This window comes from Leptosomus discolor, chromosome 1, assembly GCF_034619465.1.
Source record: "Leptosomus discolor isolate bLepDis1 chromosome 1, bLepDis1.hap2, whole genome shotgun sequence".
NCBI classification, from domain to species: Eukaryota; Metazoa; Chordata; class Aves; order Leptosomiformes; family Leptosomidae; genus Leptosomus; species Leptosomus discolor.
In genome coordinates this window covers 104,423,685-104,436,776 of record NC_141391.1, presented here as the reverse complement: position 1 = coordinate 104,436,776, position 13,092 = coordinate 104,423,685, and the positions used below count along the sequence as shown (strand labels likewise).

The 13,092-nt window shown below is 44.9% G+C and overlaps 2 protein-coding genes across 3 annotated transcripts in view; both read right to left on the bottom strand.

Moving 5' to 3' along the window:
• LTN1 (listerin E3 ubiquitin protein ligase 1) overlaps positions 1-7,688 on the bottom strand; it is a 31,998-nt gene extending 24,310 nt beyond the window's left edge. For both annotated transcript variants that reach the window (XM_086477936.1, XM_086477945.1), the window contains exons 1-8: positions 7,647-7,688; positions 6,165-6,368; positions 5,744-5,842; positions 4,170-4,400; positions 3,359-3,411; positions 2,725-2,905; positions 1,825-1,998; positions 555-745 (exon numbers count right to left, since the gene is read on the bottom strand). In XM_086477936.1, coding sequence (XP_086334062.1) covers positions 555-745; positions 1,825-1,998; positions 2,725-2,905; positions 3,359-3,411; positions 4,170-4,400; positions 5,744-5,842; positions 6,165-6,368; positions 7,647-7,688 — 1,175 coding nt within the window. The remainder of the gene's footprint in view (positions 1-554; positions 746-1,824; positions 1,999-2,724; positions 2,906-3,358; positions 3,412-4,169; positions 4,401-5,743; positions 5,843-6,164; positions 6,369-7,646) is intronic.
• An 814-nt stretch (positions 7,689-8,502) lies between these two features.
• On the bottom strand, positions 8,503-12,428 carry RWDD2B (RWD domain containing 2B). Its single transcript, XM_086477926.1, has 5 exons — positions 12,399-12,428; positions 11,499-11,717; positions 11,337-11,404; positions 10,265-10,630; positions 8,503-9,498 (listed from the first exon to the last, which is right to left on the bottom strand). Exons 2-5 carry the CDS (start codon positions 11,703-11,705, stop codon positions 9,261-9,263), a joined length of 879 nt encoding a protein of 292 aa, XP_086334052.1. The 5' UTR covers positions 11,706-11,717; positions 12,399-12,428; the 3' UTR covers positions 8,503-9,260.
• Between the last annotated feature and the right edge of the window lie 664 nt (positions 12,429-13,092).

The following is a 13,092-nucleotide window of genomic DNA, read 5'->3' as shown; positions in this document are numbered from 1 at the left end:
TTTGATGTATTTTAAAGGCAAAAAATGGTAGCTGTTTCAATCCTTTAAAAATCAGTATCACAACAATTAAAGTTCCTGCATATAGGAAGCTTCACAATCACAACGCTAATCCCCGATACGCTCTGTAATAATTACACAGTGATGAGAAGAGCCTGGTATCTTCAAAACCACTCTTAATTTTAAATTAACTTCCCATTTTAAAACTTGTCATGGAATAAACACAAAGCTTTGATAAGGAAAGATAAGAATGCTTTAGGTAAGGAAGGCGTAATAAAATCAAAAAGGCAGCTGAGGTTTAAGAAGACAGGGAGAGCCACAAAGGACTGACTCTAGCTTTGGATACTTAAAAGTCTTTCAAAAATACGATTTTCAAATATCATAATGAAAACAGTCTTTTCTCAAATAAACAATTAATGCATAATTAAGTATCCTCAAGCCAAATGACATGTTACTTATCTTTAAATGCTTAAAGAAGATTAGTTCTCCTATTTCCAAATGTAAAAGAGGCTGATTTAAAAAAAAAATAAAAAAATAAAGTATTTGGTAGTTCCTACCCTTGAATTATAGAGCTGAAAAAAGTTCTGAAATATTCCAGCTTTGGTTCTGCAACGCCAGGAGGTACCTTGCTAATGAATGGCAAGAGATTTGGGTATATAACAGTAGCTAGTCCTCGTCCCCCTTCTCGAAGCACTGTCCATAGCTTTGGCAGAACTCCCTTTTTGGCATTTACGTGACTCCAACAGTCCTACAGAAAGAAATACAACTACTGTAAATTAAATGAGAGTATGTTGCCTTGGAAGAACTCCCAAGCTAGACGTTTAATCTACCTCCCTATGTTGCAGCTGAAACAAGTTACTGTAAGATTTAAATTCACTTGTCAGGATTTTTAAAAACCGCTTTCTCCCTATTTCAGCTTGTGAATTTAAGAAGTCAACATGATAAAACCATTTCTGTATTGTTTAAAATCAATGGACCTTCCTTGTTAGTAAACTGCAATTAAAGGCTTCTCTTTAATAATGCTTCAAGGATGATTCGTAAAAACCACTATTGTAACTGGTCCTGTATTTAATTCTGAGTTCTTATTATCAAGAATAAGCAATGATTTTAAAATCTTGACTTTAGAAGCATCGCTATCCTCAAAACTCCCCTCAAAAATCTTCGGATGGTTACAAAATACCTTGGCACTTTCCCCCCACACCCCAAAGCTTTTTGTCATCTAATCTGGTTTATCATATTTCCAGATACCTACCATTACAGTAAGCTGAAAAAAAGACAATTTTTTTCCCATAAATTGTTACAGTCGAGACCAGCAGTTACAAAAGAGATCTGCAGCATTAAACCCTCAAAACATCCCAGTCTATGGCAACACCACTCATCCTGCTAATAAATTCAAAGCGAGTATTTCACTTCAAATTAAAACCAAAAAAGCACAAAAAAAGGCATAGAAGTAAGCATTAAATTAGAAGGGGAAACAAATAAATGAAAAATGCACTGCAGGTCATTTTTGTAACTGTCTTTCACCAAGAAAAAGGCTTTAAGTATTATTTTACTTATTAGTAACTATCTCTAGTCAAAGGGATTCAGGTTAATTTAACCAAAGTTATAAAACAACTCTGATTTTCAGACAGGCTGGACACAATATATCTGAAAGTTAACTGAAACCCTAAGGAGGAAGAAGGAACACATAGCATTGATAAGTTCATGTTATTAATCATAAGGAAAACCCAGTCAAGCTGTTCTTCCTACTTCCACGCAGAGAACAATGGCACTTGGTGAAAAGATAAATTTGAGTAAAATGCCTGCCCCTTTGGTTTCCAACATTACCTCAACAGTGGTGACAGCATAAAGTACAGCTTCCCAAAGAGCAGGACACACCACTGCATCGCTGTCGTCAATGCTGAGAAGAACAGCAGGACAAACCCTTGGTGCTTCAGCTTTCACCAGCTCAGGCAAGTACTGGCAAAAAGCCGAAGTCAGCTCAAAGAAAGCTGAGCGAACCTGACACAGGCCACAGAAAAAAACAAAATTTTAGTCAAATGACAACACTTTGTCACTACATGTAGTTTATAACATTCCTTTTAAAGTCACCGTAAATTACAACATGTGGTCCCTGTATTTTACCACATCAGCAAACTTTTAAATATTATTAAAAATAAAGAAAAACAAATTACTTGACAAACCTGGTTTATATTTTAAATTTTTTAGTGTTTAGTGATAACTTATAAAAAGTTATCCTTTTTAAAAAAAGGATACTTAAAACTTTACTTAAAAAAGTTTTTCTTATTAAAAAAAAAAATATATATATATATATATACTTCTGGAAAGGCATGCTTTCCCAAAAGCACCTTAAAATTTTCTTAACAAAATACTACCAGAATCAATTCATCACTCTATACGCACTCTTGGTCTTAGCAGACCAAAGACCATTATAAATGGTTTCATAAAATGAAAATAGAAAAGTACTAAGAATACAAGCAGTAAGCTGACACAGTTTCTGTCTTTTACATGAACTTGAAATGACAGCAGATTGATAAGAACTAGATGATGGTGACACAGAAGTAACAAATTAGCCTACTGGGCAAATCTTACAGCAATCTGCAGGCTGTTTCAAACATAATTCAGAGAAGTACACAGCTCGTTCCTGTAGAATACACGTAGTTAATATTTGCTTAGGTTCCATGTATTATCCAAAACCAAGCAAAATAAAGATGAAATTAAAGTCACCTGTGGTATGTTGTGTTTGCCGTATTTCCAAAATTTGTTTTGGGACAGAAGTGATGTCAACTTTTCCTCCAGTGAATGCATCTCTTTCTCTGGCAACATGCTAAGCAACTTCTTTAAAGCTAACATGGAACAGGTCAGAATCCGGAAAAATTTGGCTTCCCTTTCTTCCTCTGGTACAGTTCTCGGAAAGCAAAACAGATCAAAAAAAATTAAAGTGAACCATAAATAAATCAGTAGGCCCCTCAAGCTCTTCTAAACTCTAAACTAAACTGTCTTCAGGTTTTTTGTATTCTTCTTTTGATTTCACATGCCAGCAACATAAATATGTAAATTTTCTGTAGGTTCTAACGCCACCAAATTAGATTATAAACTGTTACAAAAAAGTGAGATTTTCAAGTCATCTCATCTTCCAGCTATTCAAAAATGCTACTCCTAGAAGAGCCAAAGCAAGAACTAAGACAACTGATGACACTTTCAAAAGCATTTCTACTTTCGTCTCAAAGAAAGTTGCTGGGATCTGGACTCAAATAACTATCCTGTCTCTGGAAACAAGACTAAATCCAGTACCTGCAGGGACAGAGAACCCAATACAGACCAAGACTTAAACCATATACACTAAAGCAGGCTAACATACTGGGGGTCACTGAGAGTATCGGGTGTTTCTTTCAGAAGGTGATCTTGAAGTACCTGGGGGAAAAACAATACATATACACACATGAGAACCTAGTATTTATATGTAAATAACATAGTCTACACATCATTCAGAAACAGCTCTACAATAAAAGTTCATAACCTCTGAGTCAAGTCTTTTAAGCACATTTTAGACATGATAGTGAACCAGAACATAATTTAATTGACGCCTGCTGAACACAGCAGCTGCAGCACTGTTTGAATCAAGACTTTGTAAGTTGCAGTCCTATGCCAACATCCTACTGGAAAAAAGACGACAAATTGAGAAAAAAAAAAAAAAAAAAAGGTTAAGTTGGCATACGATGGGCCAGCAATGCAAACTTTTACCTTTTTAAATTCAGTCAATGCAGTTTCATATATGACGGGCAAAAAAGCATAAACCTTGGTCAGAACAAAACTTGTAGAGGCTCTCTGAAGCACTGCTCAGCATTCTTTAATCCTTTACCACCGCAGCTAAACTACTCCAGCACCATTATTCCATCTGGCAGAAACATTATGTGATGACTGAGCATCATTACATAGAAATGCACACAAGAAAATTCACTTCATATTCGTTCATCCGGTTCCAGTCATTCCAATCACCAGCCAAAAAAACAGAGGATGTGTCTTTGCCTCAGTCTTCTCTTTACATTAGCAGGAGCAGAGTTTCAGCCAAGAAATTTAACCATGAAGACTAGATGAGGACAGGATGAGTTATAACAAGTTGACATATGCTCAACATAAAGCCTTAAAGAAATATAGAAGTATAAACTCACGTTAAGAATTTCATCTTTACAGAATACTAAGGCTTCAGGTTGTTTGCTTGAAGGAAAAGCTTTTTCAAAAGCTACTTTTGCAGCAGAAGCGGCAGGGGAGTAAGTGTCACACTGAGCAATCAGCCAGTATCCCATGATACTTTTTAAGTAAGGAGCTAAGTGTTTCTTTACTTTAAGAATCAGTTGCTCAAAAGATTGCTGAGTCGCTTCTCGAACACGGCGATCATGATCCTGTTTAAAAAAAAAAAAAAGAGAGAAAGGCTTATTGTCTTAAGGAATGTACCTTTGATGTTGAGTACTTCAAAGCAAAAGTGATGACAAAAGAAAAGCTGTGTCTCAGTTCAGCCATTTTTGCAATGAATTGGGCTATACAGACTTCTCCCCTATGCAGGGAGAAAATTAGAAGGGCCAAAGCCCAACTAGAACTTAATCTGGCTACTGCCATAAAAGACAATAAAAACTGTTTCTATAAATGCATTAGCAACAAAAAGAGGGTTGAGGAGAATCTCCAGCCTTTATTGGATGCTGGGGGGAAAAAAAAGCAACACAGGATGAGGAAAAAGCTGAGGTACTTAATGCCGTCTTTGCCTCAATCTTTAATAGTAAAACCAGTTTTCTCTAGGTACCCAGGCCCTTGAGCTGGATGACAGGGGCAGGGAGCAGAATGAAGTCCCCACAATCCAAGTGGAAATGGTTAATGACACCTGCTACACCACTCAGACACACACGAGTCTATGGGGCCGGATGGGATCCACCCAAGGGTACTGAGGGAGCTGGTGGAACTGCTCACCAAACCACTTCCCACCGCTTACCAGCAGTCCTGGCCAACCGGGGAGGTCCCAGTTGACTGGAGGTTAGCAGATGTGACGCCCACCTGCAAGAAGGGCTGGAAGGAGGATCTGGGGAACTACAGGCCTGTCAGTCTGACCTCAGGGCTGGGGAGGTTATGGAGTAGATCACATTGAGTGACATCACACGGCACCTACAGGGGAACCAGGTGATCAGGCCCAGTCAGCACGGGTTTATGAAAGGCAGGTCCTGCTTGACTAACCTGATCTCCTTCTATGACAAGGTGACCTGCTTAGTGGATGAGGGAAAGGCTGTGGATGTTGTCAACCTAGACTTTAGTAATGCCTTTGATGCTGTTTCCCATAACATTCTCCTGGAGAAACTGGCTGCTCATGGCTTGGACAGGCGTACTCTTCACTGGGTAAAAAACTGGCTGGATGGCCGGGCCCAAAGAGTGGTGGTGAATGGAGTTCAGCCCAGTTGGCAGCCGGTCACAAGTGGTGTTCCACAGGGCTCAGTACTGAGAAAAAGTATCTTTCATCTTTTTAACACGAAGATGTAACAAACAGCTATCTCCATCCAGCAAGTACAGCCCAGGCATCAACAGTTCAAGATTCCACCCACCGCCAATACTGGAACATCTCCACAATAAAGAACACTACTTTCCTTCAATTTCATGTTGAAGTCAGTAATTCCAACAAAGTTAGGTGTATCAATAAAGACTGCTTTAGAGGTTTTCACAGAAAGTACCCAAAGAATTTTTTAATATATATTTTTATACTTACTAGTGAGATTTTACAATAAATTCTTGGCCAGTAAGGAAGAACACCTTTAACAACTTCTGTTTCTCTTTCCTTGCACATTGTCCCAAACTCCTGCATAGCCTAAAATCAAAATATCAAGAGCATGATTTAAGAAGTCACATAGATTTGTTCTGTAATTTCAGAGATTCTACCAGACATTGAAACTCTCTTTTTCAAAAATCAATTAATTTCTTGTAATTGAGCATCTATAGAGTCAATTTTATGAACGCTCTGACATCATCGTGTGATGGACCTTTTTACATGTCCTCCAAGACACCTCCTGGATTGCAGTTCTAGAAAATTTACCCATATGAAATTAGTATTAGCTACTTCTCCCATCCTTGAGAAAAATTTATTGTTTTCTGACAAACAAAAATTGATGGGAGACAAAGGATACACCTACTTTTAATTTTGTTGTGATATCCCTTTTAGAAAGTTTTCGCAGCACCATTCGAAAATCAGCATCCACAAGGCTGTCTATTTCTTCTGCTCCTTGAACTGCAGGAACATATCCTAGATCACTCTGGGATGTTCCAAAGCCAATAAACCCAGGCACCGTTCCACGTTCTTTGGCGAGGAGCTCCGCAGCTCGGCCGCTGCTAGAAGGCTGACAAAAAAATGCGACAGAAGTCAGTTATCTGTTTCAGTCTGATTATTTTATTTTTGCACACATCATGCACTTGAAATAATGATCCTATTTATACTGTATAATTAACCTTCTATTTAGAAGTCTCAGAAACAAAGGCCAGCTACGCTTCAAACACGGAAGTGTGACCTAGAAAATTACTCTTCTTTTTAGAATCAGTATTCCCTTCTCTCACAGTGATTTTAATCCACGAATACTTATGGAAAATTATATTCATTTTATATACACACAAAAAAGTGTAACAGAAAAGTCCTTGACTAAGTGAAGAATTTACTAAGAAACCATCTACCCTCCTTCACTACTTCTGGTTTTACTGGTTCTTCTCACATTATTGCGTATGCACCAATACAGCTTCCAAGGAAAGCTCTTCATATCAGCAGGAAAAATAAGAACACATATGAAACAAAGGATGCGACCCACAACAAAGGGACCAAGAAAGATTTAGACGAATGGAGCAAAACGGGACATATGTAACACAGCATAACACTATCCCATTTCTATTACCCTATTATTTGGAGTTCAGCATCTCTTCTAGTTTGCCCCAGTTAAGACAACACCTTACTCATTGTATCAGTGGCTCACGTTTATGTCAACCACACTCTTTCAAAAACTGTCCCAAAACTGAGTGAGACTTTAATGTTCTCTGTGATACCTTGTAGTCCAAATACCTTTTATTTGACAATGACAGTTGTTGTTTTGTGAGTTTGTTGGGTGTTTCTTTTACAGGGACGCCATGGCGGGTGTCCTCTAAGACCCTCCGCAGAAAAAAACACTAAATGTACCCACCCGTACCTTGCTGAACCTACACCCGTGGTGATTTTGCAGTTACATCCCCCTACCCTTGCCTCTTGTGGTGATTTTGCAGTTACACCCCCCCTACCATTGCCCCTCTCTGGAAAACGCGCACAAACACCACCGGAGGTTGCAGTCACACTCCCCTAAGGCACCGGCCCGGGCCAAGAGTCGCCCCCAAAGCCCAGCGGTAGCCCCGGCACCAGCTACTGAAACCGGGCCCGAAGGCAGCACCACCTCCCAGCGGGGGACGGGCTTCGGCGGCCTACAGCCTCCTTCCCAAGCCCCGGCCCCGAGGCCGAGGTCCAGGCCCAGGCCCGGGCCCGGGCCTGGGCTCTGCCGCCCCGCCCCGCCCCGCCCGGCCCGGCCCGGCCAGCGGAAGGAGCCCCTGGCGGAGGCCGCGCAGTACCCGGGGCCCACAGGCGCGGTGCGGCGGCCCCCGCTCACCCGCAGGTTGCCCTTGGTTCGCTGTTTGTTCTTGCCCCCCATGGCGGCGGTGGCGGCGGTACCGGCCCGCAGCGAGGGGCCGCGCGAGGAGGCGGGGCGGGCTAGCGCGGTACTTCCGGAGAGCGCGGGGCGGGGCCAGGCGCGCGGGCGCAAACGTCAACGGAGGTGCGGGGTTCTTCGGCGCCAGCGGGGGCTGCCGGTAGTGGCGGGAGCCGGGGCTCCGCGAGGGGACACGGCACGCGCCGCCCGGCTGCCTCGGGCCACGCTTGGGGGGAGGGGGGCCGGTGCCGACAGGCCCGTAACGGCCAGCGCGTTGCTGCGCGATATATGGCGTCATCAGGGTGAAATCGTCAGCTCGGGGAGGGCCTGGAGAGCAGGTCTGGTGAGGAGCGGCTGAGGGAACTGGGGCTGTTCAGCCTGCAGAAGAGGAGGCTGAGGGGAGACCTTGTCGCTCTCTGCAACTGCCTGAGAGGAGGGTGTAGTGAGGTGGGGGTTGGTCTCTTCTCCCAAGGAACAAGCGACAGGACAAGAGAAAATGGCCTCGAGTTACTCCAGGGAAGATTTAGTTTGGACATGAGGAAAATCTTCTTCGCTGAAAGAGTGGCCAGGCATTGGCACAGGCTGCCCAGGGAGGTGGTGGAGTCACCATCCCTGGGGGTGTTCTAAAAACGTGTAGATGGGGCACACAGTGGTGCCGGGTTACGGTTGGACTTGATGATCGTAGAGGTCTCTTCCAACCTTAAATGACTCTATGATTCTAAATCTATGCTTGTCAAATGAAATCACTGCAAAGCGTCAACACAGAAGGTGTCCCGGTCCATCCTGGAGATCTGAATGTTAGGAATTTCACCAGATCTTCACCAAAATATTTAATCAACATCAGAAGCAAAGAATGCCTGCTTTTCATGACATGGGAGTGATTTAGATACAGAATCCGTAAGTGAAGAAACAAACGAGCATTCCCTGATACAAGTCTGTTGAGACCAGACTGGGGAGCAGCGCCCGCAGGCTACGAACTCCTGAACGCAGCAAGGTGAGGATCGTTTCGCTGTTCCGGAGCGCGGGGTAAGGGAGCCCAACCCTTGGGCAGCTTCTGCTTTTACAGGAGTAAACAGGGCAGGCTCCTCCACCTCGGGTGTAGCGGAGCCACTGCAGGATCCCTCTTCCCTGCATACGCGCTTCTACCTATGGAAAATTCTCAGAAAAAAGTCTTCGTGGAAGCAGTAACAAATAATGTAAACATCACATTTCCTGCCTTGAGATGCCCACACTTCATTTTTGTCTCTTCTTATTCATACATTCATTCACCATAATTCCATATGTTCATTCACCTGTAATGCTGTAACTGCCCCGTAGGTTGTCAAACGCATTTTCTTTCACCGTAATTAGGTACGTAACCCGAATGTCCTCAAACCCAGAAAGTGTAATAAAGCATTCAATTAGTCATTTGCGTTATTCAGGATTTCACTGGATATTTGTTTTCATTGAAAACTGGAATCATCATATAATTATCAATTCCCTCTCTGATCAACTGCTGCAGAACAGCTAAGGAATCTGTCAGGGGGATCAACTTACTAACGCCGGCACTTGGACCTATGGTGGTCTTCAATCCCTTCAATGCCCTTCAACCCCAAAGTACATTTGAAAAATATCAGCGCATCCTTTTTCTTCCAAAAAACGATAGAGCTGCCCCAAATCCATATGATTTCCTCTGGCGCCATGTGCATCAAAACATTTTTCTTCCAAAGTGGAGAACTTTCTTTGTTTCTGAATCTCAGCACGTCCTCCACCTTCCAAAGAAACATCTTCTCTGTGCCGAATGAGAATTCTTTTCCACGTTAATCTTCTTACTCTGAAAGCAATTAGGGAAATATGAATCTATCTATAAAATAAAAGACTGTTTTAGAAAATACTATGAAAAGGCTATTATCACAGAAGTCAATAAATTCCATTAGTACGTACATCTTGACAGAGATAATGGTTCCCTGGCTGGTCATAGAAATACTGCTTGCAACACTCCAAATACCACTATGCAAGCACTCACGTAAGCAGGAGCTTGTTGCTTTATTTCTCCTCAGGATTCATAAACCTTAATGTTATACCTCACAAAATAACTGATGAAGACATGGTTTCAATTTCAGTGCTCACTTCTGCCTTTCCTGTGCTACAAATTCTCATATACTCCCACTCTCTTAGCTGCTATAATCAAACAATGTTATAATCAATCACAGAATCACAGAACGGTGGGGGTTGGAAGGGACCTCTGGAGATCATCCAGTCCAACCCCCCTGCCAGAGCAGGTTCACCCAGAGCAGGTCACACAGGATCACATCCAGGTGGGTTCTGAATTATCTCCAGAGAAGGAGACTCCTCAGCCTCCCTGGGCAGCCTGTCCCAGTGCTCTGCCACCCTCAGAGTAAAGAAGTTTTTCCTCATGTTCAAGTGGAACTTCCTGTGCTCCAGTTTGTGCCCGTTGCCCCTTGTCCTGTCGCTGGGCACCACTGAGAAGAGCCTGGCCCCATCCTCCTGACACCTGCCCTTTGGATTTCCCACCTTCCAGCCACATATACCACATGAAAAATGTAATTAATGGCATTCAAGTACAAAGGAAAACTAACCTTGACCAGAACTCCTCACAACTACTTTGTAGACCTTCTACACAAACAACACCCGGTTTCCCTGGCATGCAAAACCCAGACAGAGAGAGCTCCTTGGCCCAGTCAATAATATTCTTTCTTTTCTGCTTGTTGTAAATGTGATGACTATAGATCCACAACCGAGTGAACACGATGACTTCTGACTCCACGGCGTTCGATGTGGTCACCGAGGAAGATGAAAGCTCTTTGTCAATGTAAGCAACGGCGTGGTCTTTAACCCACTCCCTTGCACTCAACATGCAGGGCTCACCGCTGCAGTGGTGCATCAAATACGTTTTTAGATCAGAGTTCAGGTGAATCTGCTGCGAGCGGCTTAATAACGACGACCTAAAGACAAATACAAATGCAGTTGTAATACGCTTCCACTGTAGCATGTTTTTCAAACACATTTACTTCAAGCTGCCAAAAAAATCAGGCCGTATTTAGATGGCATGCACTTGCTCTTGATAATTTAAGTCGTATTAGCTATGAAAAGGTCTTGATTAATATTTAATTGGTGTGCTAACTGGTGACTTCATATATAGTAGTACCAATCTGTAAATCAAAGTCAAGAAAAACGTACTTGAAAAGCAAGTGTGGTGGCTGAACTGATTTCCTGTAACATGCAAGGCTCCTTCTTCAAACAGAAATATTCCAATAAAAAAATAACAGAAGCCTGGGAGCAACAGCATTTTGACACAGGAAGAATAAGACCATTGAGTAACTTTTCACTCCTTTAGTTAGTGTTAAGCCTTGTCAAAACAGACAACAGTTTCTGTTCTTGAGCACCAGACCTATGAACAGTATCTACACAGAATGCCTCTGTACAGAAGATGGCACTCCTCCACGCTTTTCCCATTTTTTCTCACTTATTTGCTGAGGACACCAGAGAAATCATAACCTTGTGGATTGCTTCCTTCAACATTGTTCTGAGTCTGGCTTCATTTGGCAATAAACTATCCAAAAAAGGAAGGCTTTTTCCTGTTAGAACTGTGTTTATGGAGTACACCATCGCTTCTAAACATTTTTATTAGCTGTACTTTTAATGCCATACCTCACAGTAATTTCTGGTTGAACAGTTGGGTATTTAAATGGTAGAGCACAGGTCATAGAGAACTCCACCTAAAAACAAGTGAGCACATGTTCAGTTCAGGTAAGCCCTAAAATCCCATAAATTTTTTATTTAATTTTTTTTAAAAAAAGGTGTTTACGATACCATAGAGGCATTAGGGACCTCTGGCTTTACGTTCAGTATAAACTGAACTTTTGAAGATGGCACCTCCGCAGACTCATTTTCAACGTAGTGTTTCAGTTCTGCGAGAGCCAGCTGGTCAGTCACCATGAACTCCTCCTCGTAAGGAAACATGCTAGAAAGCAAATCTAATTCCGAAATTTGTATCTCGGCTTCCTCTCGGTCAGTCATTTCCGCTGTTTCCTAAGCAAAGAAGAAATCAGGGAAGAAAAACAGGGCTCGAATACCTCGAATACGGGACAGAGTTCATTAATTACCCCCACGTAGACCGTATTAACCCTTACAGCCACGCCTATCAAAACTAGCTCACGTACACCCGGCGCCTGGCAGCATGACGGCGCCCTATGACAGCCCGTGAGGTTCCCAGTGACCCGAGACGGGACAGGACGCGCTGTCGCCAAACACATTTCTCCCTCGCAGGGCCGCAAACCTGTAGCGCGGCCGCACCGGTGGACGTGGGCGCGCCTGGGGAGCCTCCGCTGCCCCACCGAGCGAGCCCGGCCTGCGACGAGGGAGACTCGCCCCCCGGTCCCCTCCCCTGGGAACGGCCCTGGGGGCGCAGGGGGAGGCGCGAATTGCCCGCGCATGCGCTGTCACGCCCCCACCCCCGTTCCCTTCACCGCCCCCCTCCCCCCGCCCTGTCCTCACGGCCCCACAATACAGCGCGCCGGAAGCGCGCATGGCACCGCGGTACCGCCGCCCGACGAGGAAGTGAAGTGGCCGGGCTGCCCGAGACGGAGCCATGCGCCACCAAGTCGCGCCCCCCGCGACACCGGGAGGTGAGGAACGGGAGCCCCCTCCCCTCCCCCCCGCCCCGGTCCTGCCGTCGCGCTCCTACCACCGCGGCCGCTCTCCTACCCCTACCCCGGGACTCGCTCCTCCGGCGATTCGCAACCTCCGCTCCGGCCGGGACGCTCGCTTTTCCTTATTGGCTGGGATACCTGTCAGTGAAGGCGCGGGAGGCGGGCGCGGGCCAATCGGAAGCAGGAGGGGCGGTGCAGTGCGGTGGGGTGCGCGGCGGCGGGGCGAGGGTGTGCGGCGGGGCCGGGAGCACGTGGGCGGTGTGGCCCGGCCCGGCGGACAGACAGACAGACAGACAGACGGACGGGGTGAGTGGGGCGGCCCGGGGGGGCGGCTGGGGGACGAGGTGAGCGCCCAGGCGGGCTGTGCTGGGTCTCGACGCGCACCTGCTCCCCGCCGCTGCCCTCGGGACAGAGAGCCTCGGCTCCCCGCTGGCGGCGGGTGTCCGGCGGAGCCCCGGCGGCCCGGCCTGCTGCCTGGGGCCGGCGCCCGCTGCCCGCCGCGCCCCGCTGGTTTCCCAGGGGTGCCGCTGTGGGCAGTTTTCCGCGTCTCCATGCGACGCAGGTGCGCTGTCGGTCGTTGTAGACCTCTCTCTCTTAGTTAAATAAATTAAATAAAACGAACAGTCGGGTTGGGTTGTTTTTTTGTTTTTGTTTTTGTTTTTTTTTCGCTTTAGCTATTGGGCTCTGCAGCTCTTTTCCTCGTGTAGGGCCGTTCTGTGGAAGAGGCTGGTGAAGAGCCCGTCGGACAAGTCTGT

What these genes read in the sequence shown, in the direction of transcription:
- RWDD2B (XM_086477926.1), bottom strand. Translation starts at nt 11,705, where the DNA reads ATGACTGACCGAGAGGAAGCCGAGATACAAATTTCGGAATTAGATTTG. An exon ending in CAACCAGAAATTACTGTGAG is followed by an intron (nt 10,631 to 11,336) that starts GTATGGCATTAA and finishes ATTTGTCTTTAG; the next exon opens with GTCGTCGTTATTAAGCCGCT. An exon ending in TGTGAGGAGTTCTGGTCAAG is followed by an intron (nt 9,499 to 10,264) that starts GTTAGTTTTCCT and finishes AATTGCTTTCAG; the next exon opens with AGTAAGAAGATTAACGTGGA.